The sequence below is a fragment of the Aspergillus steynii genome (assembly GCF_002849105.1).
Source record: "Aspergillus steynii IBT 23096 chromosome Unknown P170scaffold_2, whole genome shotgun sequence".
Classification (NCBI taxonomy): domain Eukaryota; kingdom Fungi; phylum Ascomycota; class Eurotiomycetes; order Eurotiales; family Aspergillaceae; genus Aspergillus; species Aspergillus steynii.
This window is the reverse complement of record NW_020194399.1, coordinates 3,333,951-3,359,552: the sequence shown is the minus strand read 5'-3', so window position 1 is coordinate 3,359,552 and position 25,602 is coordinate 3,333,951. Positions and strand designations below refer to the sequence as shown.

The 25,602-nt window shown below is 54.1% G+C and overlaps 8 protein-coding genes and 1 non-coding gene across 9 annotated transcripts; 5 read left to right on the top strand and 4 right to left on the bottom strand.

Moving 5' to 3' along the window:
• Positions 1-620: 620 nt before the first annotated feature.
• P170DRAFT_472427 (uncharacterized protein) lies at positions 621-2,228 on the top strand (the record flags this gene model as incomplete). The annotated part of the gene is made up of 2 exons (XM_024852948.1): positions 621-1,511; positions 1,566-2,228. 2 exons carry the CDS (start codon positions 621-623, stop codon positions 2,226-2,228), a joined length of 1,554 nt encoding a protein of 517 aa, XP_024707841.1.
• Positions 2,229-2,580: 352 nt separating this feature from the next.
• Positions 2,581-3,805, bottom strand: P170DRAFT_402791 (uncharacterized protein). The gene is made up of 2 exons (XM_024846445.1): positions 3,698-3,805; positions 2,581-3,631 (listed from the first exon to the last, which is right to left on the bottom strand). Exons 1-2 carry the CDS (start codon positions 3,768-3,770, stop codon positions 2,700-2,702), a joined length of 1,005 nt encoding a protein of 334 aa, XP_024707840.1. The 5' UTR covers positions 3,771-3,805; the 3' UTR covers positions 2,581-2,699.
• A 137-nt stretch (positions 3,806-3,942) lies between these two features.
• P170DRAFT_t63 lies at positions 3,943-4,028 on the top strand. The gene has a single exon. It is a non-coding gene; the product is annotated as a tRNA-Ala (tRNA).
• Positions 4,029-7,134: 3,106 nt separating this feature from the next.
• On the bottom strand, positions 7,135-8,295 carry P170DRAFT_402789 (PLP-dependent transferase; the record flags this gene model as incomplete). Its single annotated transcript, XM_024846444.1, has 1 exon — positions 7,135-8,295. One exon carries the CDS (start codon positions 8,293-8,295, stop codon positions 7,135-7,137), a length of 1,161 nt encoding a protein of 386 aa, XP_024707839.1.
• Positions 8,296-8,771: 476 nt separating this feature from the next.
• On the top strand, positions 8,772-10,846 carry P170DRAFT_105968 (dicarboxylic amino acid permease). The gene is made up of 5 exons (XM_024842292.1): positions 8,772-9,265; positions 9,313-9,463; positions 9,520-10,054; positions 10,118-10,480; positions 10,540-10,846. Exons 1-5 carry the CDS (start codon positions 8,928-8,930, stop codon positions 10,734-10,736), a joined length of 1,584 nt encoding a protein of 527 aa, XP_024707838.1. The 5' UTR covers positions 8,772-8,927; the 3' UTR covers positions 10,737-10,846.
• A 46-nt stretch (positions 10,847-10,892) lies between these two features.
• On the top strand, positions 10,893-12,585 carry P170DRAFT_378403 (NAD-dependent succinate-semialdehyde dehydrogenase). Its single transcript, XM_024845446.1, has 3 exons — positions 10,893-10,982; positions 11,051-11,138; positions 11,206-12,585. The coding sequence occupies exons 1-3, from the start codon at positions 10,956-10,958 to the stop codon at positions 12,579-12,581; spliced, it is 1,491 nt and encodes a 496-aa protein (XP_024707837.1). The 5' UTR covers positions 10,893-10,955; the 3' UTR covers positions 12,582-12,585.
• Positions 12,586-12,849: 264 nt separating this feature from the next.
• On the top strand, positions 12,850-15,892 carry fluG (extracellular developmental signal biosynthesis protein FluG). Its single transcript, XM_024846443.1, has 2 exons — positions 12,850-15,458; positions 15,590-15,892. The coding sequence occupies exons 1-2, from the start codon at positions 13,124-13,126 to the stop codon at positions 15,820-15,822; spliced, it is 2,568 nt and encodes an 855-aa protein (XP_024707836.1). The 5' UTR covers positions 12,850-13,123; the 3' UTR covers positions 15,823-15,892.
• Positions 15,893-16,879: 987 nt separating this feature from the next.
• Positions 16,880-20,957, bottom strand: P170DRAFT_472420 (putative sensor histidine kinase/response regulator; the record flags this gene model as incomplete). The annotated part of the gene is made up of 5 exons (XM_024852947.1): positions 16,880-17,121; positions 17,180-19,011; positions 19,076-20,361; positions 20,432-20,570; positions 20,626-20,957. 5 exons carry the CDS (start codon positions 20,955-20,957, stop codon positions 16,880-16,882), a joined length of 3,831 nt encoding a protein of 1,276 aa, XP_024707835.1.
• Positions 20,958-22,450: 1,493 nt separating this feature from the next.
• P170DRAFT_105927 (putative MFS transporter) lies at positions 22,451-25,057 on the bottom strand. Its single transcript, XM_024842291.1, has 4 exons — positions 25,019-25,057; positions 24,688-24,935; positions 22,827-24,620; positions 22,451-22,764 (listed from the first exon to the last, which is right to left on the bottom strand). Exons 2-4 carry the CDS (start codon positions 24,881-24,883, stop codon positions 22,577-22,579), a joined length of 2,178 nt encoding a protein of 725 aa, XP_024707834.1. The 5' UTR covers positions 24,884-24,935; positions 25,019-25,057; the 3' UTR covers positions 22,451-22,576.
• Between the last annotated feature and the right edge of the window lie 545 nt (positions 25,058-25,602).

Here is a 25,602-nt window from a genome sequence, read left to right as displayed (position 1 = left end):
GACATCGCGAATCTACACACGGAGTAATTATCCTGGACGTCGGAAAAGATGCGCATTCTCCATGTCTCCACCGCCGGTCAGAACATCATCTCGATCCTCGGAGGATTTCTGATTAATCGTGGCCCCATGGTTAGACACTCCGTTAGTCTCCTCTTAGTTAATGATTCGGTCAGGCGGGTCGTGGGTCGAAGATGAAGGCCCAAATCAGGTTGTCCATTCATCCTTTCCCCTTCTCTGGCGCTTCTTTCGGCCGCATAAAAGTCATCGTTTTAGTTGCTCCTCCCTCCTCCACTTCGTTCTCCTTTCCTTCTTTTCCGTGCCTTCTTTTTTCCCAGCGCGTTTTCCCTCCCCGCAAGTCGGATGCTGCTCAAGAGCACCTACTTCTCGTCCACCGTGCTTCAAGTACCGTGGACGAGTCTATTATTATCTTGCGACACGTGCCCCTGAATTTATTTCCGCCCGTTTTCTGCTCTCACTTTTTTTCTTCTCGTTTCCGTTTTTGTTTTTTATTTCCTATCTAAAGATTTCACTGGGAACCATCCCTCCCGGCCCGTATCTCTGTTCGACTGATTCATGCGCTCCATGTGCGCTGGGGGAGTGACCGGTACCACAATTGCATTATGACGATGGAGTCGGTGAAAACAATCGACTTCGACGATGGTCAATACCGCCATGACGTCCTCGGCCTGCCGTCCGAGGAAGCCGAGCTGTCGCAGGAGCAGAAATTGGTCGACGAAGCGCGCCAGCTGGGGTTGCAAGTGCCGGAGATCGAGGTGCTGGCATCGCTAGCCGCGTCGATTGCCTCCGGTATGGTCGACCTCTCCTCCCCGATCCTGTCCTCGGGCTCCTCGACCGATCGCAACTCGGTGTGCGAGACTCCGATCAACGAAGCCCCGCCCCTCGACCAGGTCGCTTCCTCGCTGTCCGAGTTCACCCTGTCTTCCGATCCCACCAAATGCGGCAGTACCCGATCGATCGCTTCCCTGTCCACCCGCCCGACGTCTTTTAGCTCGAGCGAAGGGAGACTGGCGCATGGTCTAGAGAGCCTGGCTGGGCGGACGGCGGGCCAGCGTCACTCCTTTCTGAGCGTGGGGTCCAGCGAGAAGAAGGAGCGGAGGAAATCGAGCATCAAGTCGGCGATTGATAAAATCCACTTTCGAAAAAGGCGGTCTCCGTCGGCGGTTCTCCTGCCCCCGGCGGCGCAGGTCATGGTTGCGAAGAATGATGGGAAGAATCGGGTCTATCTGGAGACCAAGCCCGATGAGACGCCTCGGTCCGATGGCGAGAATAAAGTGCTGAAGCTGGAGATTCCCGTGTTTGACAACGAGTCCCTGCAGAGGAGCCTTGACAGTGAGGAGCTGCAGCAAATGCGCGAAGCCCACCAGATGGAGCGGAACCGGCACCTCACCTACCAAGACGTGTTCATGCGTGAGCTGCGACAGAAACAGCAGGCGACCGTAGCCGATACGCTCGCCGAGAACAAGAAGATGGAAGAACAAAAACGTGAAAAGGTCAGTATTCCTTGGGTTCGTGTCACTTCTGCAAAATACTTACTCTTTTCCTAGAATTCGGCCGCCGCCGTTCGGATGGAAGAAAGACAACTGACGGTGGAAATGGACCAAATGCGGGAGTTTGAACGCGCCAAAGTCAATTCACGTACACGGATCAAATACATGGAAGGATTCTTCAACAACGCCAGCCCTCCCTCCTCACCTCAAGCCGGACCTTCGTCCGCGCCCGAGATGCCATCACCACCTACTCGCCAGTTCACGGCGCAACATAAAGCCCAGCTGGCCCAGGAATATCGTGACCGTGACTCCATGGACCAACTGCACGAATCGAAGATCAAGGTCCTCCGCGACCGACAAGAGATAAGACTCCAGGAGGCGATCGCTCGCATGGAGCGGGAACTGGACGATCTCATTGACAAGCACGCCTTGGGATTTGCGCGGCTCCAGAGCGGGCATCAGCAAGAAGAAATGGCCGTGATACAAGCCTTCGACGCAAAGAAAACCCGACTACACCATCGGTGGAACCTCGAGGAAGCCATTGTGCGAAAGAAACTCGAACTGCAACACAAGCAGCCCTACGGCCCGTTACCTCCGCTGTCCTTCAGCGACTCGCACTACGACACGCGGGACTCGGCCATCTGCGTCACCGACCACACCGAGTCGAGCAGCGGCGATGAGGAACATACGCACCAGAAGAGAGAGGGGTCGGTGCTTTGAATTTACGATTTGATGTCTCTCCTACGTGATACCCCCCGTTCTTTGCGTTTCTCTTCTTTGGCGGTTTCTCATAAGCATTCATACATCCTTGCATTTACCTACACATATCTACCCTCTTTCCTCCCTGGCATAATACCTTTTTCTTTTCGCCCGAAGCCAAGGTTGGCAGATCTTACTACATTTTGTAATTATCTTTCGTTCCATTTTTCTGCTGTGCTTTGGAGCGGGCATTATATATACATTTTCGGCGGATCTCTGATTTGAATTCTTGTGCATACTACATTACCCTTTTTTTTTCTTTTCTTCTTGTTCTGGACGTTCCCGGGGGTTTATATAGATTCAACAGCTCAATGCAATATTAGATTTGTTTCAAGACAATTAGTTCAATTAGATAGTAAGGTCCTGGGAGGCTTCGGGGTATCATCGCATGGTAATCAAGCCAGCCCATGTAAATCCAAATTCAAACAGCATTCACGCTTTAGCTTCAGCATGCTTCTTGAGCCGGTCGAGAACCGTTTCCACTCTCGCATTTCCCCCCGTCAGCGCAACCTCCAACGCTTTATCCCGTCCATTGTCCCCAATCACCACCGCGCGTTCCACAATCCCCGAATTCGAGATCTTGAATCGTCCCACCTGCCCACTCGCCCATTCCACACGCACATACACAGCCTCCAGCGCCGTAGGGCCCAACGAGACAATCCCCAGATCATTCGCCTCCAGCCTCGTCTCCTCTTTATGGTTCAGGAAATTCCGCTCCCACACCCCGTCGTCGTCTTGATAGTCGTCCACCCCCCGTCGAACAACCCCCAGCGTCTCTCGCAAAAGCCCAATCGCATCCACGCGCAATTGCCACGCCACCAGCTGTCGGCGCAATTCGCGCACCAGACCCTGCAGATCTTGCTTTCTCGGCTTGGTAGCTTTTTGCCGCGCCTTCATCGCCGCAACATCATCCCCCCTCTCCCCTCCCTCCGTCGCAGAACCCGAACTCGCCCCCGGCAAATAAACCCTCTCTAAACTCTCCATCGGAATAAATGCCGGTATCGTATGCCTATGCACCTTCAACCTTTTCTCCCCGTTCTCCTTCCCACTCTCTACCCGCTTCAAAAGCACATAATACGGCTTCACGAACCGCCCGTCCCGCTGACACAGATCGATGCGCAGCCCAAGCAGATTCTGATCGCGAGCGTTCGGATCGGGGTCTTTGAACGGGAAGCTGGTGGCGGAGAACGCGATGCGGTGGTGATTCACGTCGGCGTGGTTCTCGGCGTCGGTGAGTAGCGGGGAGAGCTTTTTGGCCAGCGAGGTGAGAGACGGCGCGGAGAGGGATTTTACGCGTTTTTGGAACTCGCTCGACGAGAGGATGCTGCTTGCTAAGAGGCGTTTGCGGCGTTGGAGGGTTCGGACTGCGGTCGATGGGTTAGTTGGTTTGGTTTGGGGGTGTTGGAGGTAAGGGAGGGAGAGGGACGGACTCTCTGCGCGAATGGACGTAATGTCGGAGTCTAGCTCCTCTTCCATGTTTTGGGGGTCTTCCGTTGGGTCCATTGTGTTGATTCCCGGGGTGGTGAGTTCGATGCGATGGATGCGATGCGATGCGATACCGAGGACTCCCGTCGCTGTTTGTTTGTTTTGTTGGACTGAGGAATGCTCACGTGATAGTTAATTGTAAGACGGTTATATTGTGGCTCATATATTTTGGTTACATAACATATCAACTGGGCTCTTGGCTTAGGGGTATAGCGCCCGTTTTGCATATACATGTGAAATTACGGGAGATCGGGGGTTCGATTCCCTCAGAGTCCATTTTTTTGTTTTCGACACTACAAGCTTTTGTTATCTACTCTTCTTCACTTGTGTGGTCTTGTTACCGTGATGTTTATTTTTTGTTGGGCAAATTTGCCTCAAAAGTCCCTCAAGTTGGTGTAGTTCGTTCGGGCTTGCCATACCGAGATCCGGTTGCTGGCGTTGGTGATATATTTCTAAATGAACTTTTTGTGTACTTCTACACCGTCTTTATATAGCCATGATATCATCAAGTTTATCCCTGTGAATGCTTGGTGACGGCGCTGGCTAGATCAGGTGGTCCGGGGTAAGTCCAGGACCGCTATCACCAGTGCCAATCCCCGCTTCTCCAAACTACTCCAATCACTCATCCTTCAACCTTCTGATTCATTTCTATGTCCTCTTGCTTCTCAGCATTCCCCAATGCGAATACATTGATCTGATAGGTGATATGCATCGAGAAATCTTTTAAGCATAATGGAAACGCTCAAACGACTTTCGTACGTGGGATTTCATTTCTTGGATACAGACTTGACTGACAGGCTATCAGGTGCAAGAGATGCCAGACCCGCAAGGTGTGTCCTGCGAGAACAGAATCATCTTTCTCGACTGACAGTACAGATAAAATGCAGTCGGAAGCAACCATGTGGTAATTGCACAAACTCCGGTCATCAATGCGAATATCGCAATGGTGACACGCGCCGCCCTCCAGTACCTCAAAAGTATCTGCAGGCCTTGGAGACTCGACTGGCCTGGTACGAGTCATTTGTTCGGAAACTCAAAGCTAGCTCTACATCGGAACGAGATGCTCTTCTCCGGGAGGTCTCCTGCGAAAGCCATGGGGGTGACATCTTTACGCCCTCAAATGTGGAACAGCCAGCTCCTCATAATAGTGTGCTTATTACATCTGAACAGTCAGGTACGGCTCTTATCGTCTCCACTATACAGACTCTGACCCTATATAGACTCCTTGCAATACCACGGTCCGACCAGTATGTACGTGGACCAGAGGACAAAATGCCAGAAACGGATGAAAGCGAGCAACGCGATCGCTCACATTGATGACGGGAGTAAGATGCGACTAGCCCTGACATTGGGAGTCAATAGCGCGCTGGTCCACTCCTGTTTACCTCTGTTCTTCCTCTACCAGTACCCGCAGATGATGTTCGTCTATCGTGAAGCCTTTCTGAGTGATTATTTTGAAAATGCGCACGACGGGAAGTACTGGTCATATCCTTTGCTATATGCCATCTGTGCGCTCGGCGCAGCGCATTCGACGGACTCGTCCGTTTGTGACAAAGCCCACGTTCTGGCTAAATGTGCCGAGGAAATTATTGTCACATATGAACTGTCGCGATCACATCCAACGACCATCCAGGCGCTTCTCTGTCTCGCATTTTATGAAATTGGGCAGGGGAATGCTTCCAAGGGTTGGATTTTTGCTGGTAGGTTTGCATGTACAGCAGAATTTCGTGCGCTAAGCAGTTTCAGGTATGTCATTTCGAATGGGAGAAGATATTGGGTTCCATAGAGACCCAATACACTGGGTATCTCAAGACCAGACGATCGCTACGCCCGAGGATATCGAGATAAGACGAAGGATCTACTGGGGGTGCTACGTCGCCGATAAGTAAGCCGAAGCAAGAAAAATTAAACTCAATGCTAATCGACTCAGATTCATGAGTCTATACCTTGGACGGCCGGTTTATTTCAACGAGAAAGACGCTGCCGTACAGCCAAGCGAACCACTACCGTAAGATTCACTCAGACAAGCAATGCTTAAGTACTAATCGTCGGACAATGAATAGGGACTTTCCCTCAGAGCACCGATGGTTCGGCCTATCAGACCTTGCAGACAAATATTCAGAATTAAATCCTGCTCAACGACCGCAGTTGACAGCAGCCTTTAATCATACGGTGGCATTAGGAAACACCTTCCAAGACATCATGGCCGATATGTTCTCTGTCAAAGAACGTCGTGGCGGGCTGAATTTTCATGGCCAGCGCCTTAATGATCTAAATATTCGTCTGAATAGATGGATGGTCGACCTGCCTGTTAACCTCCAATGGAGCCAATGGACTACTCAAGATCAGCCTCTACAGCAACACATTGTAATTCTCCAGTAAGTGCCACCGTGCTTCCTCCATCATGCTGCATTCAATAATCTGACCTGTATAGCTTGACCTACCACAGCATCTGCATTTCGCTCAATAGGCATTTTATCTCCCAAGGAACCGATGCCTCATTCCAAGTGTCCTCAAAATCTATCTGTGAATCATCCTGCAACACGGTGATAGCAATGATTCGTCAATTCCGCAATCAACGTGGTATAAGAACATCTCCGCTCATCTTTGTATACGCTTTGGTCATGGCTTTAGTCACTCTGGAGAAGATATCAGGTATGTCGTCAAATACACGAAATGACACCCGCTAACAGAATTACAGACTGTGTTCCCGAAGACCCGCGATATACTTTTCTACTGAAAACACTGTCGGAATGCTCTCATGTTTACAAAATTGCTGCTGAAGCGTATTCAAGATTGAAAGCACATGCTATAAACCACTCTTCGTCCGAAAGGCGGGATATAAACTCGAGTCACGATAGTTCTGCTAGGAACCAAAACTCGTCTTCAGATGACATTGAAAGACTTGAGGTTACTGGACCAGCTCCTGGGTCTCACGGCATTCTACCAGACCCTTTAGTACTTGCCCGGAGTTCAGAGCAGAACTTCCAAGAGAATTATACTGTCAGAATGCCAGCCTGGTCTTCACTGCCCGATCCATTGGGGAATGATATAGGCGACTTACCGATACCTCACGGTGCTGACCCCATGGACTCGCTATTTCTTGGTCAGAGCCCGGACCCTTTGAATTGGGATGATCTATCCAATATATGCGAGATGACTGGGGACTTCCGAGGATGGTTTTCGCTAGGTGAACAATCCTGATGTTAGCGACCTAGGCACTCAACCAACCATATTCCCTCGCACGCATTCTCGATATCTACTGGATTGAGATGAGACATAGCAGGACAGTCACAGCCTAATACTTCAAGAAATCAATTGAAACTACTCAAACAACTCAGATTCATGGCTATATTTCAACATCCTGGTCATTGACAAAAGCTTAATTCCGAGGAACACCATTCTTCAACCCGCGTTCAATAGATGCTACTAAACTGCGAACATCAGAAAGATTGTTATAAAATCCAAAGGAGACACGGACACCGCAGCGGTAGTGTGACACGATGATGTTTTCTTTTTGAAAATGGTCGACCCAGTCCGGGTGAAGGAGCTTTAGGATATAGAGATGTGGCGCTCGTCGATCAGCTCGTTCACTTCCCACAATTTCCACACCCAAAGGCTTCAGTTGAATAGCCATTTCTCGACCCAGACTGCGAAGATGACTCTCAATCCGTTGCATACCTATCTCCTTCGCGAGAAACTTCAATGACGCATTGAGAGAAATAGCAGAGATAAATGAAATATTCAAATGCCCATATCTCTGTGTGCTGGGATGGTACTGCACATCTGGATTTGCAACCAGGGAGGCTGGCAAATTGGCAATACTCCCGGCTCCAACAATGGGTGGCGTGCCTTTCAACGAGGGCAAGACATCAGGATGAATATAGAGTCCACCAAGGCCACCGAGACAGCCCATTCCTTTATGCAGGCCAAATGCAGCAACCGATACTCCCCAGCTGGTCAGGTCAATCGGTGCGACCCCAACATGTTGAGTAATATCAACCAACACATGGATTCCCTGGGGCCTGAAGCGTTCGCATATATCCTTGATGTCGTTCATCTGCCCCGAGTGGAACATAATAGACGACAGGCCTATAGCAATGGTCTGGCTATCCACCAACGGGGCATACGTTTCTGCATTGGCAAAGGTATCCCCGTTGGTTTCGACGCGACGAACTTCCAGGCCTTTATCAATTAGTCCAAGCCATCCATACGCGTGATTTGGATGTTCGGAATCCAAGACCACCACGTTGTCGCCTTGTTGGAACGGGATAGATCGCTGAAAAAGGTTCAGGCCTTCGGTTGTATCGCGAGTGAAAACAACCGATTCCGTGGGCACTTTCAGGTAGGCAGCCAGACCTGCCTGTGCCTGCTGCGCAGTTCCCTGCCAGCCGGGCTTAGGATGGGTTTCGTGTACAGCCTGGTCCAGAAATGTGTCCAACGCTGCACGCACTCTCAGGTTCATGGGAGGTTGGAAGGATGCATTCAGGTAGGTGACATCGTCTCGGGCGGCCACAGGAACTAGGGTTCGGTATTTCTCCATGTCAACGGAGTTGGTCGATGCGAATTTGTCATCTGTGAATAGGACATCTTTTTGGTCGTCTTTCAGGGAAGACTCGGCGACAACATGGGGACTCATCTTGAAGGTTGGTAATCGTGTGGGTTTAACAAAGGAGATTTTCCTTGAGGGCTGATTATCTTGCAACGAAGATAAAAATCACGCTCAGAACGTGGATCGATTCTGTCAAGATATAGTCCGTCCTACGGCACCATCTCCGCCATCGTGCAGTGCGCTCGGGCTACAGCGCAGTTGCCACTCCGTCAACAATTTACCCCGGATTTTGCTATCAGCCAATCGGTAAGTCGTCGTCCATTGACGGAGACGACCGTTCCGTTGGCGTCTCCACTGTCAATCCAATCAGCGGTTTGGATGACTAGTCTGCTTTGATGATAAGAGCGGACTTCGTCCTCCGAAGCGGGATTTTGATCGGCGTTATCTTATCCGGCCATTAATTGGTATGAGTTCTGGGCTAGTGACGACGTTCGATATCCATATAATTCCCATGGAAATGGCGCATTTACGATCAACGATCACTGTGAAACTTCTTCTGTGATTGGGAACCATCTCCCTATCCGATTCCAATCCATCGTTTTCGTTCGACCAGTTTTATAACCATGGCCACCGACAATGAATCCAAAGATGAAAGTCCCAGCCAGCCTACCTGCGATACAGAGGCAGGGGTCATGGAAGACCCTTCGCCTCAACTTCGGCGTGATTTCAAGTCACGCCAGGTTAGCATGCTGGCGATTGCTGGGGCACTCGGAACCGGTCTTATCATCGGTTCTGGTACCGGCCTCTCGCGAGGCGGACCTGCCAGTCTGTTCATCGCGTATGTGGTCACAGGCTCAGTGATATTTTTCGTCATGACGGCGATGGGAGAGATGGCAGCCTTCTTGCCCATGGATCGAAGTTTCAACGGCTATGCATCGCGCTTTGTGGATCCTGCACTTGGGTAAGGCGTCTCTGGCTCTGAATGAGGCCGGTTCTAATGTCTCGAAGATTTGCAACTGGCTGGAACTATTTCTTCAAATATGTCATGGTGTTGGCTAATAACCTCACTGCTGCTGGGTTGATCATCCAGTACTGGCGGCCGGACTTGAATGTTGGCATCTGGGTGACCGTTTTTGCGGTCCTTGTCATTTCAACCAATGTATGTGCTTGTCTCCCCAGTTGGTTTAGATATACAGCGTAACGTGAGATTTCTAGGTCTTGCATGTCGGCAGCTTTGGCGAATCCGAATTTATACTCTCCTCCCTGAAGATTATCGGCCTTGTGTTAGCCATGCTAACTTGTCTCGTCATCGCTCTCGGAGGTGGACCTAAGCATGACCGCATCGGATTCCGGTACTGGAACGAGCCAGGAGCGTTTGCAGAATATATCTACACCGGCTTTCTAGGCAGGTTCCTCGGATTTTGGGCCTGCATGGTCCAGGCGTGCTTTGCCTACACCGGCACCGAAGTTGTTGGTGCTGCCTTCGCCGAGACGCCAAATCCCCGTCGCAACATCCCCCGAGCAGTCAGTCACACGCTGTGGCGGATTTGCGTCTTTTATATCCTTGGAGTTCTACTACTGGGGATGACCGTCCCGTATAACGACGAACGACTGGTCGGGGCCACTAATGCAAAGACGAGCGCAGCAGCCTCGCCGTATGTGATTGCGATACAACTCGCTGGGATCGGAGTGTTGCCGGACATCATGAACGCGGTGCTGTTGATATTTGTGATCAGCGCAGCGAACACCGGTACCTTCCCCCTTCACCAGTCGTTCAATCTCATAGAAGCAACTAATGTCTGACCAACTCAAGACGTTTACGTAGGCACACGCACCCTTTACTCCCTCGCCCGGGACGGCCAAGCTCCTCGAATTTTCATGCGCACGACAAAACGCGGCGTCCCGGTCTACGGCGTCGCAGCGATGTCCCTATTCTGCCTCTTGGCCTACATGAACGTGGCCGAATCCTCGTCCACCGTCTTCGGATACCTCGTCAATCTCGTCACGGTTCTGGGAACGCTCAACTGGATCAACATCCTCGTGTCGTATCTGTGCTTCAACCATGGGATGAAGGTACAGGGGATCGATCGCTCGCAGATGCCGTATCGGAACCGACTGCAGCCTTACGGGGCCTGGTTTGCGTTGGCTCTGACCATCCTGATTACGTTTTTTAACGGTATGTCTGCTTAACTGGGTGTATTGATTTGTGGTACAATTTCTGATGCAGGAGTCTAGGATATAATGCGTTTATACCCGAGTTTACGCTCTCGTCGTTCCTGACCTGTTATTTGGGGATTGTGGTTTATCTGGGGAATATCTGTACATGGAAAGTTATTCGGCGGACGAAACGGGTGAAAGCGAGCGAGATGGATTTGGTGAGTGGTCGAAGAGAATTTGAAGAGGAGGAAATGGCGAGGGAGAGGAGGAGCTGAGGAACATCGTACAGATGAAGTTACACGATATGCAGGATGATGCTGGCAGACGAACCGAGAGCCGATGGATGCGGGGTTGATCGGCATCGCTGTATTTATTGCGCTTCTCGGCGCTTTTCTCTCTTTTTCTTGATTCAGCTCCAACTTCTTGATTATCGTTAGTCTTGGTATCTCTAGCATTCATCTCTAGTCATCATCGCAAGTGAAGATACTATCACCATGGCTCAATACCAGCTGCCCTTCAAGGTATGCTTACCCTGGGCTATCTTGAAGCCTTAGTGAAGGTGATACTAACCTCGACTGATTTCTGACAGCTCGAAAACCCCGACCTGCTGCATTTCGACTCCTTCGTCGGTAATAACTGGGTGCAGGCCCAGTCTGGTAAACGGTTTGACGTCCTTGGTATATCTCTCCCCAGTCTTCCACACCCTCCCCTCCATCTATACAACCACATACTGACCAAACCCAGACCCAGGAACCGACACCCCCTGGGCCAGCTGTCCCAACAACACCGCCGCCGACGTCGAGGCCGCCGTGCAAGCCGCGCACTCAGCCTTCCAGACCTACCGACACACGACGCCGCGCCAACGCGCCCAGTGGCTCCTCGAATGGGACCGGCTCATCCGGGCCGCCAAGCCCGACCTGGCGCAAATCATCACGCACGAGACGGGGAAACCGCTCGCCGAAGCGAACGGCGAGATCGACTACGCCACGAGCTTCACGTGGTGGTTCTCCGGCGAGGCGGAGCGCGTGCACGGCAGCGTGAGTGTCTCGTCGGTGCCCAACCGCCGCATCTTCACCGTCAAGCAGCCCATCGGCGTCGCGGCCGCCCTGGTCCCCTGGAACTTTCCCCTCGCGATGGTGCTGCGCAAGGCGGGGGCGGCGCTGGCAGCGGGGTGCACGATGGTGGTGAAGCCGAGCCCCGAGACGCCGGTGTCGACGCTAGTGCTGGCGGAGCTTGCTCGGCGGGCGGGGTTCCCCGCGGGGGTGTTGAATGTGCTTACGACGGATTTGGACAATACGCCGGGGCTGAGCGAGGCGCTGTGTCGGCATAGTTTGGTTAAGAAGGTGACGTTTACGGGGTCGACGAGAGTAGGAAAGTTGATTGCGCGCCACTGCGCAGATGGGCTGAAGAAGGTGACGCTGGAGTTGGGCGGCAATTGTCCGTTCGTGGTCTTTGACGATGCGGACCTGGAGCAGGCGCTGGAGCAGCTGATGGCGTTGAAGTGGCGACATGCCGGCCAGGCGTGTATCACTGCGAACCGTGTGTATGTGCAGGCGGGGGTGTACGACGAGTTTGCGCGGTTGCTGAAGGAGCGGACGCAGCGGCTAGTGGTGGGACATGGCGCGGCGGAGGGGACAACTATGGGATCCTTGACGACGCCGCGGGCCATCGACAAGGCGCTGGAGCAGGTGGAGGATGCGCGCCGACTGGGTGCGGACGTCATCCTGGGCGGTCATCGCGTGGAAGGCACTCGCGGATACTTCTTCGCGCCGACCATTCTGACGGGCATGAAGCGCGACATGCTGGTGTCGCGCGAGGAGACGTTTGCGCCCGTGGCGGCGCTGTATCGGTTCGAGACGGAGGCGGAGGCGGTGCAGCTGGCCAACGACACCAGCATGGGACTGGCAAGCTATGCCTTCACGAAGAACGTCGACCGCATGTGGCGGCTGCTGGAGAGTCTGGAGGCGGGCATGATCGGAATGAACACGGGCAACTCGTCGGCGGCGGAGTCACCGTTTGGCGGGATGAAGGAGTCGGGATACGGCAAGGAGAGTGGATTGGGGGTGGCGGTGGAGGAGTATTTGGTGACGAAGACGGGGACACTGACCATCAGTTCATAAGGAGGGTATACTGTATGCTATATTCTATAGTATAGCAAATGTAGTTCAGGCTGAATCGGAAGCCGGCAAATCCGCCGCTAAAAATAGTTTAGGCGGTGGAGCCGCACATCCGCTAACCGCATCGGGCAGATCTAATCCGATCCGCGCTGAGTCAGCGCTGACTCAGCTCGTGGACATCACCCGATGCGGACTAGCGCCCGATCAATGGGGCAATTGCTCCTTGGCGACTGCAGCGCTTCTCGTGGACGATACCCTTCACGTCTCGAACGGCGCTGCGAAGTCGATGCAACAGCCGATCTGGTAACGAGCTGCCTATTCGGGTCGCCCAACATTTGCGACGTGCTCGTCTGCGGTTTGCTGCTGGCTGCGTGGTGATGTGAGAATTTGCTGGGATCGGATCTCGCCCTCCCTTCATCTTCCCTCTCCCTCTATCTTTATCATCTTTATCCTGCTCCTCTCTATCCTCCTTTCTCCTCTCTCTATCCTCCTCTCTCTCTGTTCTCCTCCCTTTCTCCTCCCCTATCTCGATCCACTCCCTCATCATGGATCTCTCCTCTCTCCGCCACCTCATTCAATCTCACCCCCTCATTGACAACCATGCTCATAATCTGTTGACGCAATCGGCCGCCTGTAATTACGCCAAATACCCCTTCGAACAGATCACCTCCGAGGCTCAAGGGACTGCTCTGAAAAATGCTCCTACCAGCTTGCCATTATGGCGTGCCGCCGCCCAGTTGCAGCGTTTGTATGGCTGTGCCTCTGCTGACTGGGACGCCGTGAAGCGGGCCCGGGATGAATATGTGCAGCGCGACTACGACGGCCTAGTGCGGCGATGTATGCAGGGCACGCACGCCTTCTTGCTGGATGATCTCCTCACCGACCAGGACATCGAGCCCTATGCGTGGCATGACCGCTACGCCGCTGCGCGCACCCGTCGCATCGTGCGTATCGAAGCGCTGGCGGCTCGCACGCTCAGCACGCTGCAGGGTAGCGGGACTGATTTCAACGACGATGCTGCCATGCGTGACGTGTGGCAGAAGTTCCGCCACGGCGTCGAGCAGCAGATCGCCGAGGCCATTGCTGACCCCGCCGTCGTGGGGTTCAAGTCCGTCGTGTGCTACCGAACGGGGTTGAACGTGCAGGCCCATGATGACCCTGATGACTCCATCGTCATCGCCGCATTGTCGCGCTATCTGCGTCGCGAGGGATCCCCGCGGGTCGAGGATAAGCCGCTGAACGACTGGCTGGTGCGCCTGCTGCTGTCGCTCGTGCAGGCCGCGGGCGTGCGCAAACCGCTGCAGCTGCATACCGGCCTAGGCGATAACGATATCGACCTGGTGTTCTCGAACCCGGCGTACTTGCAGCCGCTGGTGGCACGCTTTACCGGCGCGGACTTTGTGCTGCTGCATTCGGCGTATCCGTATACGCGCGAGGCGGGCTATCTCGCCTGTGTCTACGATAATGTCTACTTGGACCTGGGAGAGGTGTTCCCCATGGTCAGCCGCGACGCCCAGGAGGCGATCGTGCGACAGGCACTGGAGATCGTGCCGACGAACCGCCTGCTGTGGAGCACGGACGGGCATTTCTTCCCCGAGACGTTCTGGCTGGCCAACGTGCAGTTCCGTGATGCGCTGGAGACAGTGCTGGTGAACTACGTGCAGCATGGCGACTTCTCCCTGCAGCAGGCGCGCTCTGCTGCGGCCGATATCCTGTTCCATAATTCTAACCGAGCTTACGCTTTGAACGAGACCCTGTCGTCGGATAGCTTCTCTCTCTCCGCTCGTCCCTCCTCGTCCTCCACCTCGCAGCTGGACATCTTCCTGCGCGACAACCCCGATATCAAATACATCTGGATGCAGTTCCTCGACTACACGGCCACCACGCGCGTGCGCATCTTCCCCGTGCGTGAGTTCCGCAAGATCGTCGCCCGCCAGCGCCGCATCGGCATCTGCCTGGCCGTGCAATGGATGATCCAGTCCGACTGCGTGGCCCCCGAGGGCTCCGTGACCGGGCAGTTCTACATGCAGCCCGACCTGGGCACTCTGCGCCGCAACGCCGGCCTATCCTCTCCATCCGCCTCTGTCATGACCTTCTGGCAGTCCGAAACCAACCACGACCAACATATCCCCGGCTGCCCTCGCTCCCTCCTCCACAACCTCACCAACACTCTGCAACACTCCCACAACGTCACCGTCACCTGCGGCTTCGAAATCGAAGTCATCTTCCTCAAACCCTCCACCTCCGACCCTAGTACCTTCACACCCAGCGTCTCCAACCACTCCTGGTCCCAAATGACCCCGGACACCCGTGCCCTGCTCCCCATTCTCGAGGAAATCGCCGAAACCCTCGAATCCGTCGACATCCACCTGGAGCAATTCCACGCCGAGTCCGCCCCCGGCCAATTCGAATTCATCCTGCCGCCTGCTTCCCCCCTCGCCGCCATCGACACCCTCCTGCAAGCCCGCCAGATCGTCACGCACGTCGCCGAGAAACACAACCTGCGCGCAACCCTCCACCCCCGCCCCATCCCCTCCGCCGCCGGCACCGCCGCCCACGCGCACATCTCCATCACCCCGCCCACACAGGAAGACGCCTTCCTGGCGGGCATCATGGCCCACTACCCGGCACTGGTGGCCTTCACGCTGTCCCAAGACGCTAGCTACGATCGCGTACAGTCCGGTCTGTGGGCCGGCAGCGAGTGGGTCGCGTGGGGATCGCAGAACCGCGAAACCCCGATCCGTAAGATCAGTCCCGGGCACTGGGAGGTGAAGAGTCTAGATGGGTTGGCGAATATGTATCTGGCGATGGCGGCCCTTTTGGGTGCTGGTTTAGTAGGCTTGAAGAAGGGGATGCCGTTGACGGTGAAGGATTGTTTGTGTGAGTTTCCCTTTTCTCCTCTGCATCCTCGCTCCTGTTTTTCTATTCTTGTCTTTTCTTCCTTTTCTGTTCTTTCTTCCTTGTTTCTTTTACCACACATAATCCCTAACTAATGACTGTGAATGAACCAGACGACGCAGCAACCCTCTCCCCGACAGCGCGCTCAGACCTCGGCATCACAACGCAGCTGCCCAAATCGCTCTCCGAGAGTCTTACCGCGTTAGAAGCCGACACCGAGCTGCAGGATGTGCTGGGTAAGGAGCTCGTCGCGAACTATATCATCGTGAAGAGGCTGGAGGGCCAGAAGTTGAAGAGTCTGGGAGGTGAGGAGGAGCAGAGGGAGTGGTTGGTCCAGAGGTATTAGATCTGAATTTTATTAGGTTAGATAAGAACGTGGGACACAGGGGATTATTTAATAATATACAGCTTAATTTCTGGGTAAGGACTACGTTTCGTGTGAGCTGCTAGGACTGGATGCTCTCGGGGTGTAGGATACTAGTATACTGGGAGTTTGGGAGGACAATGATGGTCATTGCTTGACACGTTACGAACAGTGGCAGTCAAAAATGACAGAAGGGAAAGTGTATACCAGAATAGGGTTGAAATAATGGCCCCTTTGGTCTAGAGTATTATAACTAGCACTGGAGATATATGATAGCTAGTAAGGACAGTGTAAGCATGTTCCTGATATTACCACTAGACCAAAAACCCAAGCTGGGCAATGGGTAGTCCTTGCAATATCTTATATGTCAACAGACAGGACCATGCAAAGGGTATGTATTACATAAAATTGGAGTTCATTTTCTCAAGACAAGGCTTCTTTGTAGTCGTATCATTCCATTCGTGATAGATGTAATATATTGATAATGTAGTATATAAGTATTCAACCAAAGCAAAGGGTATCACTCATGCTACGCGTGTACGGAGCAATCCCAGCCGTTAATGTGTCCTGTCCGGACTGACCATGCCATATGCCTATGCCGCTATGCATGGCAAGAGCAAAAAACTATTTGTATATCCCAAAACGCCAAAACACCTTGCTCCGTGTCCTGCTCGTCCCGGAGCATCAAATGAAATCAAACCAGGCGAAGACCATGTATATGTTGGGCCCCGTCGATGTAGATGGAATATGATGCAACGGGAATGTAGAAAACAAAAAGGAAAACAAACCAGACCAGACCAACCAAAGCGGGATATCATCTTATCGTAACCAACCAAGTGCTCAGCAACCTGGTGATCTGCCAAAGGCAAAAAAGAGACCAGCAAAAACTAGGTAGGAGAGGTGGAAAATGTAAATCATGAACAAACTAGCCCCTCAAAGAGAGGTAGTTTGTAGAGATGGAAAAGATGGGAAAAATAATAGGTGGTAAGGGAGGAATAGAGATGGAAGGTAAAGAGGCGAATGGAGGGTTGGAGGAAGGCTACGTGCATCGTTCGCGTAGTCCGTTCCCCTCCCATTCCTCCAATAGCCTCGACACTTCCTTGAATGACACTGGTTTCGTCAGGAAGAGATCCACCCCTGACGAAAGCGCGTTGGATTCATCGCGGGAGCTGCTAAGTCCCGTCAAGGCGATGATAATGGCAGATTCGCCGTCTCGCTCTTTCTCAAGAGAGCGGATGGCTCGCGTAGCTTCAAACCCGTCCATTACGGGCATTGACATGTCTGAGAATGATTAGCCTTGCTTCTTGAGAGGAGCGACCCTGCTAAATGGAAGACCTACCCATGAAAATCAGATCATATCCCGCGGCCAGTTGTTCCACCGCATCCACGGCTAACTGCCCGTTCTCCGCCGAGTCCAATCTTTCCAAGTTTCGCTTTTTCATGAACGTGAGCATCAGGTTTAGATTGATAGAATTGTCGTCAACCACGAGGACCCGCGCCCGTCGAGGTCCGGGAGGGTCCGGGATTTTCACCTCGGATTGGGGCTGCTCTTGTCCAGGTATGACATCCGAGTCAGACACTAACTCCGGCTCGGACGATGATCGTTGGAAAGGCGACGGAGGGGAGACGATGGTGGTCAACATCTGCTCGATCTCTTGGCCTGGTGACTGGGCGCCCACTGAAGAAGATGCCCCCGAGCTAACGGAGTCCGGAGTCAAGTCAGTGGCACTGTCGGAAACCTCGGAGACCTTGGCCTGGGCTTCGGTCTTTTCGGCCTCGGTATCTTCGGGCTCCTGAGGGGGCATGGACGTGCGAGGGTGCGGCCGTCTCGGCAGAGTGATTTGCTCCGGTGTGGTCGTCGCAGAGCCCGTTTGCGATTCGAAACATCGTCGGATACTTTGAGCGAGCTTTTGCGGCCCGCAGGGGCGGTGATATATCTTCACAATGTTGGCGAGGGACGCGTATTCCCGTTGCGCCTGCTTGTGATCGACCGACTGGTTGCAGAAGATGAGAAGGGCGGGGACGGCGTGGCGGAAAGTGTGGAGGGTTTGGCAGGTGCTGGCAGACAAGCCAGCCTGATCGACAAGTACAACGTCGGCCGGCGTACCAGAAGGCCAGGAGACCAGCTCGAGGCCGTACCAGTCCGTGAGATAGCGTGCAATAGTGGACCAGAAGGGGTCGTCGGCGGCAGCCTCAGGGCTGAGACCCATGATCGCCGCCCTTCGTCCAACGTGGGCGTCGCGGAGGGCAGTACTTTCACTGATCCCCTCTTTCTCGCGCGGAGACGGAGTGCGCGAATCAAAGCTAGTATCAAATGGATCCCCTGCTTCGATACGCGATAGCGGTAGAGATACCTTGACAACGGTTCCCTCTCCGGGCTGGCTGTGGATGTTAATACTGCCATGCAAGGATCGGACCAGACTTCGCACAATCGACAACCCCAGGCCTGTCCCAACCGCCAACGTATCCTCTTGAGCGAACGGCGTATATAAGCGCCCACGTAGGAACTCCTCAGAAATGCCCTTTCCAGTGTCGGACACAGTCAACGTAACTAGGTCGTCCCCACCTTGTCGGCGCGAGCGACCGTCAGACGGCTCGGTCACCTCCATGTGTAAACCGACGCGACCGGCGTCCGTGTATTTCATGGCGTTGCCGAATAAATTCATGATAATACGCCGCAGCGCTCCCGGCTGAGACAGATAGGTCCAGTCGTTGGGAGCGATGTCCAAGATCACCTCCACCTCCGAATGAGGCTTAGCAGCGGTGCCCTTGGGGAGATTGAACTGCGATGCCGCAGCGTTTGAGAGCAGCACGGACTGGTCGTACGTAGCAGTGGATTTCTGCCCATATGAATGCCCTAGACACACTCCCTCCACGACCTCTTCGGCGAGCAGAGCGATGTCCGTTGCCATGTACGTGTCCAGATGAGCGGAGACTGTCTCTAAGGGTTTGGAGTCCGAAGCAGCAATTCGACCTCGTTTCATGTGGCGCCACGACTTCTCCAAGGAGACAATCTTGCTGAAATCGAGGACTTGATTCATCGTATCTAACAAGGTTCGACCGCATGCGTTGATGGTTTCCAAAAGCGATCCCTGAAATTCATCGAGCTGCGTAGAACTGAGAAACTCGGCGGCGGCAAGGATACCGTGAAGGGGGCTTCGCAATTCGTGCCTGGACATGATCAGTATGATTTCTTTCTTTGTTTTGCTGTTCTTGACTTGGAATCGAAGCTTACGAGATACTGCCGATGAAATCGCCCTTCTGGCGATCGGAGATGAGGGATTCCACTCGGTTGCATTCCGCCATGATCGAAGACCCGAAGCCTAGGATCGAGCTGAGCTCGACAGACGGACTGAAAACGCGCGTTTCCACCGTGTTCCAGCAGAAACAACCGCCAAACCATTGTGAATTGGCAGCATTCCAGAGAGGTACAAACATCACCTGCGTGGCATTAGGGAAGTAGAGGTTCAGCATCGAATTTTCCAGGGCCTTCCATTTTTTGTTACTTCCCCGAGATAAGTCTGGCGATTTTGTCACGCGAGAGCGCGTCCTGCGTGGCTTCTTTTCATCGTCGGAGCTGGAGAGCAGCCCATCCCGGTGGAAGGACCAGAGCTTTCCTTTGGCATACCGTCGGAGAAGTTGCTGCAAGAACCCACCCTCGAGGTTGGTTGCAGGATACAGCACTGTCGATCCCGGACATGGAGCAAAGGGCTCTTCGGTCGTCGAGACTGCCAGGACGGAGGCCGGGTTGCTAGCTTCCCCGTATCCCGAGCAGTCGCTGCCGGTGTCGATGTCATTAACCATTGGACTATTGCTGGCCTCGAGAAACATCACACCACCGTCATTTTCGAGCTCGAGACTTTCGCGCAGCAGATTGGCCGCTCGGCGGAAGGCCCAAGTGTGGCCGTGCGATTCCTCTTGTCCCTTTTGACGACTGCCTGCCCACCAATCCGGTAACGGCGCATCCGGCACGGACGAAGCGCACTGGTCGGCTCTGTAATCGGAGGCAGAGCTGAAGGAGCGTGCATCATTGCTGTGCGATCGCTGGGATGGAAGTTCGAAGCTATTGAACGATCCGACGGACAAGTGGTGCGCCCTCAGATTGGAGGACGACGGCGTCCCTGGTACACCGCTACCTGCGTACGACGACTGGGGTGTGTCCACAAAGCTGGAGCTTCCCTCGACAAAGCAAGCCAGCCCGCGAGACAGCCTTGCGGCCCGGCGGCCTTCAGACGCTTGCCGGCTCACCCGCAGGTAATCCATGATCAGCGTCCCGATCGAACCCATGATTTCTTTCTCGTAGTCGTTTAACCCGTCGTGGGGCTTCTTGTCGAGGATGAAAAAAGAGCCGATGTTGATCTTGGTGTCCGTTGTCAGGGGGGTGCCCGCATAGAATCGGAAATGCGGATCTCCCTTGACGAAGGGGAGATTTCGGTATCTTTCATCCTCGCTCAAATCATTCACCACGACGAAGCTAAACTCTCCAGAATCGTGGTCAGATGGCGGAAGGTCCACGGTTTCCTAACAGTAAGATAGTCGGGTTAGAAAAATACATTTTCCAGGGCCGAAGGGTCCCAAAAAAAGGGCATACCTTGCACATCTTCCAGGAACTGGACGACAAGGTGGAACAGCCATCCCACACTCCATCTCCCAAGGTTTCATAATCGGCAGGTTTGCGGAAGAATTGGGTTGATTGTGCTATGATGAATTGCGAGGAGCGATCGGACACACTACGGAGCTTTGCATGAGCCCCAGCCAGGGTCAACAACGGGGGTTTGGACCTACCTGATTAGTACACGCTCCACGTTCAGTCGCAGGGCTGCTAGGTGTGCAAAAGAGGTCAACGTCGTGTTCGGGTCGCCCAGAGTCAGTCCCTCCGGTAGCAACGAGGAGACGGGACCTAAGTTGGCGGGTGACGAGGACTGAGGTAGTAATGCGGGCGACGATGGTGCCGGAAGGGAGCCATCTGAGTTGCTCACGGGCGGCGAGTAGGTTTCGTTAGAGAAGGATTGCTTGACGCTCCTTAACGGGGGGCGCCCCGGCTGGAAGAATCGGTAAACTTCACGGGCACGACGCCCGTCATGGTGCTCGTCTTCCTTCCTGTGTTGCGATTCCATGGTCCTCCAGCGATAAACCTCCTAGGGCAATCCGGGGAGGAACACAATGGGAGACAAGAACGAAGGAAAGAAGAAGAGAAAGGAAGATGGGAACACAAAAAAGACCGGTCTATTTTTTTCCCTCAACACTGCGCCATTGTTTCTCACCCCTGCGGTGGGATGTTGGAATAAAGTGTGGCGGAGGGGACGAGCGACGCAGGAATCAGCCACACACGAGATATCGTCAGGCGAAGACACACGAAAAGTCTAGAAGTGGCCGGCGAGGGAGTGGGGGGAATGTTGAAATTGGCTGGAATTGCCGATAACAAGCAAGAAGGCGACGAGGCGAGAAACAGGGGGAAAGAGGAGGGGAAGATCGAAAGCGGGCTGAAACGCGGAATGGAGGAGGCGCATCTCTTTTATTGGAATGTGTTTTGGGTGGAATTTTGATTTTTCGGCTTCCAACAATTCCCAGTTGGGCCCGGACTGGAATTGATTGGATTAATGAATTTTCAGGTTTATGAATTGCGAATCATCCAGCCAGTCTGGGTGGTCCCGAACAGGCAAAAGATGGGGTTCAGGGCGCATGACGACGACGCGGCCGCGGCAGACGTGAGATTAGGTGTGGCGACTCGACATTGACAGGGACGTACCCGACCCTGGCCACTCCACCCCTCGACGGCCATTCGGCTGTCCGGCGTTGCAGTCGCGCCGGCTGGCCGTGTCATTGGCGGGAGGCCATCGCGCCAACTAGCAGGAGTACGGAGTAATGCCCTGCAGGTCGAGTTAGTTGCTCCAGCCAGATTCAGAAGATACCAATTATATCCAGGCCATCATGGCAAGAACACGTTAAAGGCGTCTCGATCCCCGATGACGCCGTCGCATTGCGGTCCTCGAGTTGTCCAGTTCGAATCCCTCCCAATGCGCCGTGTCGACAACGTGATGGGCGCCGTACGTCAAAGTGCATTGAGAAATTCATCAAAATCCAAGGAAAGACCGGTTTTGGCCAGGCCCGCTAATCCCTTCCCGGCTTAGCGAGCGGGAGCCGCCCTGCAGCCCTTCCAAGTTTCGGCCACCCGTGCCACCAATCAGAGGCCGCCCCGGGCCTACCGTCTGCATTAGCCGAGCTTTCGTCCGTTCAAATCGGGGAGAGCCCGGTCTAGGATCGGACTTCTTTGGCTTTTGCCTTTCTTTTCTTTTCTTTTTCTTTTCCTTGCTCCAATTTCTTGCTGCCTGCCTGATCTCCCCATGATTCATACGTTCTTCTTCATAGGGCGGATCTCCTCCCTGACCTCGATATATCATCATCGATCGCTCTCGCGGGGTCCTGGCGAAAAGCGGGATGGCCTGATTTCCCTTGCATGAAGATCCTGTGGCAATCTTCTCCATCGAAAACGGGCGGATTCCCGTTGGGTGACTAAGCAATCTAGACTTGGGTCCCGTGTCTACCTTTTCTGGCAGGCACGGCCTTGGTCAGGATATACGGAGCATGCTGTGTTCTTGTTGCTTACGCTAAGCCAGTGCTTTCTTGATGCTGTCCATCATCACTATACAAGCCGTTGTATTTCATCATTCATCACGTTGCAAAGTCGTCGCAGAATTGGCATCATATATTTCCGATACATATCGCATCCTCTCCATCAGAACCGCTCCATCAACCCCCGTCGTACCGTCCACATCCGCGCCCGCTTACCATAAATATACATCGGGATGGAGAACAGCAGACACCCGAGCTGGATGCCGCCCAGAGCAAGGAACACCGTCCGCGAGCCCTGCGCGTCCAGCCAATCGACGATGAACAGCGAGAAGATCAGCCCGTGAAACACGTCTACCGCCAGCGTTAGCTATCGCTCGATCAAATGAGCCTTGTTTTCCGGACAAGGAACTTACTCTTGCTCCAGTTCAACGTCACCAAGGCCTCCCCCGCATACTGCCGATAACTGTCGACGCAGAACGTAATCGCCGTGGTGCTGCCCAAACAGCACCCGAACGAGATCATCCCGAAGAAAATGGTCGGCACGATCCACGCGTCCTTGATTTCCGCGCTCCATCCGAACGCCATCAGCCCGATGGTCGTTGACAAGGCGATCGGAACCGCCATGACGAGTCGGAACTCCGGCTCGTACACACCGCCGTTTCGCCGCGTCATGAACTTCACGATGATGTCCGACACGCGCCCCGCGACGGCCGTGCCGAGCAGACCGCCCACGAACGGCGAGATATACACCAATCCGGTCTGGAGGGCGGTGAAGTTATAATTATCCTTCCCTTGAAACATATGCGCGACGGATTCCGAGACCACGATCAGCCAGCCAACGGAGAGCGCGTATACGACCGTGGACCAGAGGACAGCGGGGTAGGCGAAGAGGATGAAGGGCCGCATGGCCACACGGAACCAGTTGTCATGCGAGATTCGCCCGTGCCAGGGTCGCAGGTAGTGGAGGAAAGGCATTAAAGGTTTATCCCGCAGTTGGTTGGTATAGTGTATGGATGGGTTGAGGGGTGCACTAGGGTCCACGGATTCGCTGCGGGCTGGCGAGACGCCGGGTTGTCTGCCGGCTTCCAGGTCTTCGGACTTTTCCAGCGCCAGGCTGGAGAGGAATTCCGGGGTAGGGCGCTCGGTGACGGCCGAGCTAGGTGTTGCAGAATGCTGCTCGTGACCCTCCTGCGCGTCATCCTTTTCGTTCTCGACCTCGATTTCATGATCCTCTTCGGGGGCTTCTACGAACCCGACGTGGCCCTTTTTGGACTTCTTCGGGACGACCGTGTCGGCGCTCTTCTCCGGAGCCGGCTCTTCGTTATGTTGGTGCGCGTGAGTCGATCGACCTCGAAGACCGTGAGAGACAAGATCCGACACGTTTCGATACAAGTTGGGGCGTTTCCCCGAACGTCGCGGCCGAGGCGTCCGATCCCAGAACGTCTCCGGTAGGAAAAAGAAGATGCAAACCAGACAGGCCCCGACGACGATGGCCACGATCCAGAATACCCACCGCCAGCCCATACTTCCGATGATCGCAGCACTCACCAAGGGAACCAGGTTCTTGCCACCCAGAAGAAGCAGCGTATAAATGCCGACACGATACGCGCGCTCATGTAGGAAGTAGATCTCGGCAATCGTCGCCGACGGAAGACACTCCACCGGACTTACGGCAATGCCTTGGAAGACCCGAGCCACGACCAGGCTGGGATAATTCGGCGACAAGGCACACCATATGGCGGAGATGATGAACAGCGTGGCGCCCAGTAGATACACGGGGCGCTTTCCGTAGAGGATCGCCGTGGGCGACATGATCACCGATCCTACCCCGAGTCCCAGCATGTAGAGACCGGTGGTGAAGGCCACCTTCTGGGTGTCGACATTGTAGCTGTCGGCGACTTCATTGAAACCGGCCGCCAGAACGGGCGTCATGCCGCCACCCATAAGACAATAGAACCCCAACGACACCAAGGCCGCATCGCGCCGCCACATGGGCCAATTCAACGGATCGTTGACCGAATCGTCAGGCTGGGGATTCAATACGATTTGTCCATCCCCCGTCTTCTTCTGCGGCGGTCTGCTCGATTGGATCGACGAAGATCGAGACGGTGGGTAAGGAGAGGGTATGGACGAAGCAGAGGCGCGCCGAGGCTGATGTCTTAAGCCCAGTGGCTCATTGCGGTTGGATGATAGAAGAAGGACCGTTCCTGGCAATGGTCCATGATTAGCAGCCACGTCCACCGCATGTGTATGGGCCAGAAGAGGAGACCATACCAGGTACTTCATCGGTCACCTTATCGCTCAATATACCCAGCGTCGACTTGGATCTATAACTTTCGTTTTCGAGGCCGGCGCCCGAGTCTCTATTCGATGAAGCTCCGAACCATCTCCTCCAGCCACCCGACGATGGCTGACGTTCGTTGGCGGGACTTTCAGCGGGACCGGGGCCCGATGCCGTCGCCGTGGTCATGATAGTTGCGTCGCTAGATTATGCAGGGACACTGGTGATTGGGGCGCGTTTGCTGTCGGAGAATTCTCGGTTAGCGATCGTGCTGATTGACGCAACCCAGCAGCGTGCAGGATGGCTCTGGGCGAGTATACTCACATTGATAGGTTTCCAGTATATCGTTTATATCGCTCTTCGAAGAAGCAATCCAGAAGCAATCCAGAAGCAATCCAAAAGGAGAAACCAGGAAAATAGGTCGGCTGTCTAAGATGAATCTATATCGCAAAGCATGACAATCACCCTCCTATCCCGAGGCCACGGCGAACTTAACCGGGATCTGACCAGGGGGCATAATGATGGATCAAAGGAAAGAGAGGAAAAGGAAGAGAAAGAGGCCAGCAATATATCTCAGATAAGCCGAGAGCTAACGACGAGTGGAACAGAGCTAAACCCAAGGCGCGTGAAGTCTCGAGCGGCGAACAGAAAAAAAGGTGGAGGTTCGAGAAGGCGGTGGAGGGCGGGACGGGTGAGGTACCTCCAGGGTACCCGGTGGGCCCAGGACGAAGGCCGGCCAGCGCAGGTACCTTTGAAGTCACCGGGGGGCTCAGGGATGATCAGCTGCCGCATGATGCACCGGGGGCTTTTTACACGCCTTTTGGCTCTTGGTTCTTACTTCTTACACGTCGCCTGCTGCGAATTCGTCATGCTTGGCTTGGCCCCCCAGTCATCGGATTCCCTGCAGC

Excerpts from the sequence above, each read along its gene's own strand:
- P170DRAFT_402791 (XM_024846445.1), bottom strand. The coding sequence starts at position 3,770 with ATGGACCCAACGGAAGACCCCCAAAACATGGAAGAGGAGCTAGACTCC. Across the intron at positions 3,632-3,697 it reads TACGTCCATTCGCGCAGAGA|TCCGAACCCTCCAACGCCGC; the intron begins GTCCGTCCCTCT and ends CATCGACCGCAG.
- P170DRAFT_105968 (XM_024842292.1), top strand. The coding sequence starts at position 8,928 with ATGGCCACCGACAATGAATCCAAAGATGAAAGTCCCAGCCAGCCTACC. Across the intron at positions 9,464-9,519 it reads TCCTTGTCATTTCAACCAAT|GTCTTGCATGTCGGCAGCTT; the intron begins GTATGTGCTTGT and ends TGAGATTTCTAG. Across the intron at positions 10,055-10,117 it reads GATCAGCGCAGCGAACACCG|ACGTTTACGTAGGCACACGC; the intron begins GTACCTTCCCCC and ends GACCAACTCAAG.
- P170DRAFT_378403 (XM_024845446.1), top strand. The coding sequence starts at position 10,956 with ATGGCTCAATACCAGCTGCCCTTCAAG. Across the intron at positions 10,983-11,050 it reads AATACCAGCTGCCCTTCAAG|CTCGAAAACCCCGACCTGCT; the intron begins GTATGCTTACCC and ends GATTTCTGACAG. Across the intron at positions 11,139-11,205 it reads TAAACGGTTTGACGTCCTTG|ACCCAGGAACCGACACCCCC; the intron begins GTATATCTCTCC and ends GACCAAACCCAG.
- fluG (XM_024846443.1), top strand. The coding sequence starts at position 13,124 with ATGGATCTCTCCTCTCTCCGCCACCTCATTCAATCTCACCCCCTCATT. Across the intron at positions 15,459-15,589 it reads GACGGTGAAGGATTGTTTGT|ACGACGCAGCAACCCTCTCC; the intron begins GTGAGTTTCCCT and ends TGAATGAACCAG.
- P170DRAFT_105927 (XM_024842291.1), bottom strand. The coding sequence starts at position 24,883 with ATGACCACGGCGACGGCATCGGGCCCCGGTCCCGCTGAAAGTCCCGCC. Across the intron at positions 24,621-24,687 it reads GGTGACCGATGAAGTACCTG|GAACGGTCCTTCTTCTATCA; the intron begins GTATGGTCTCCT and ends GACCATTGCCAG. Across the intron at positions 22,765-22,826 it reads GACGTTGAACTGGAGCAAGA|ACGTGTTTCACGGGCTGATC; the intron begins GTAAGTTCCTTG and ends CGCTGGCGGTAG.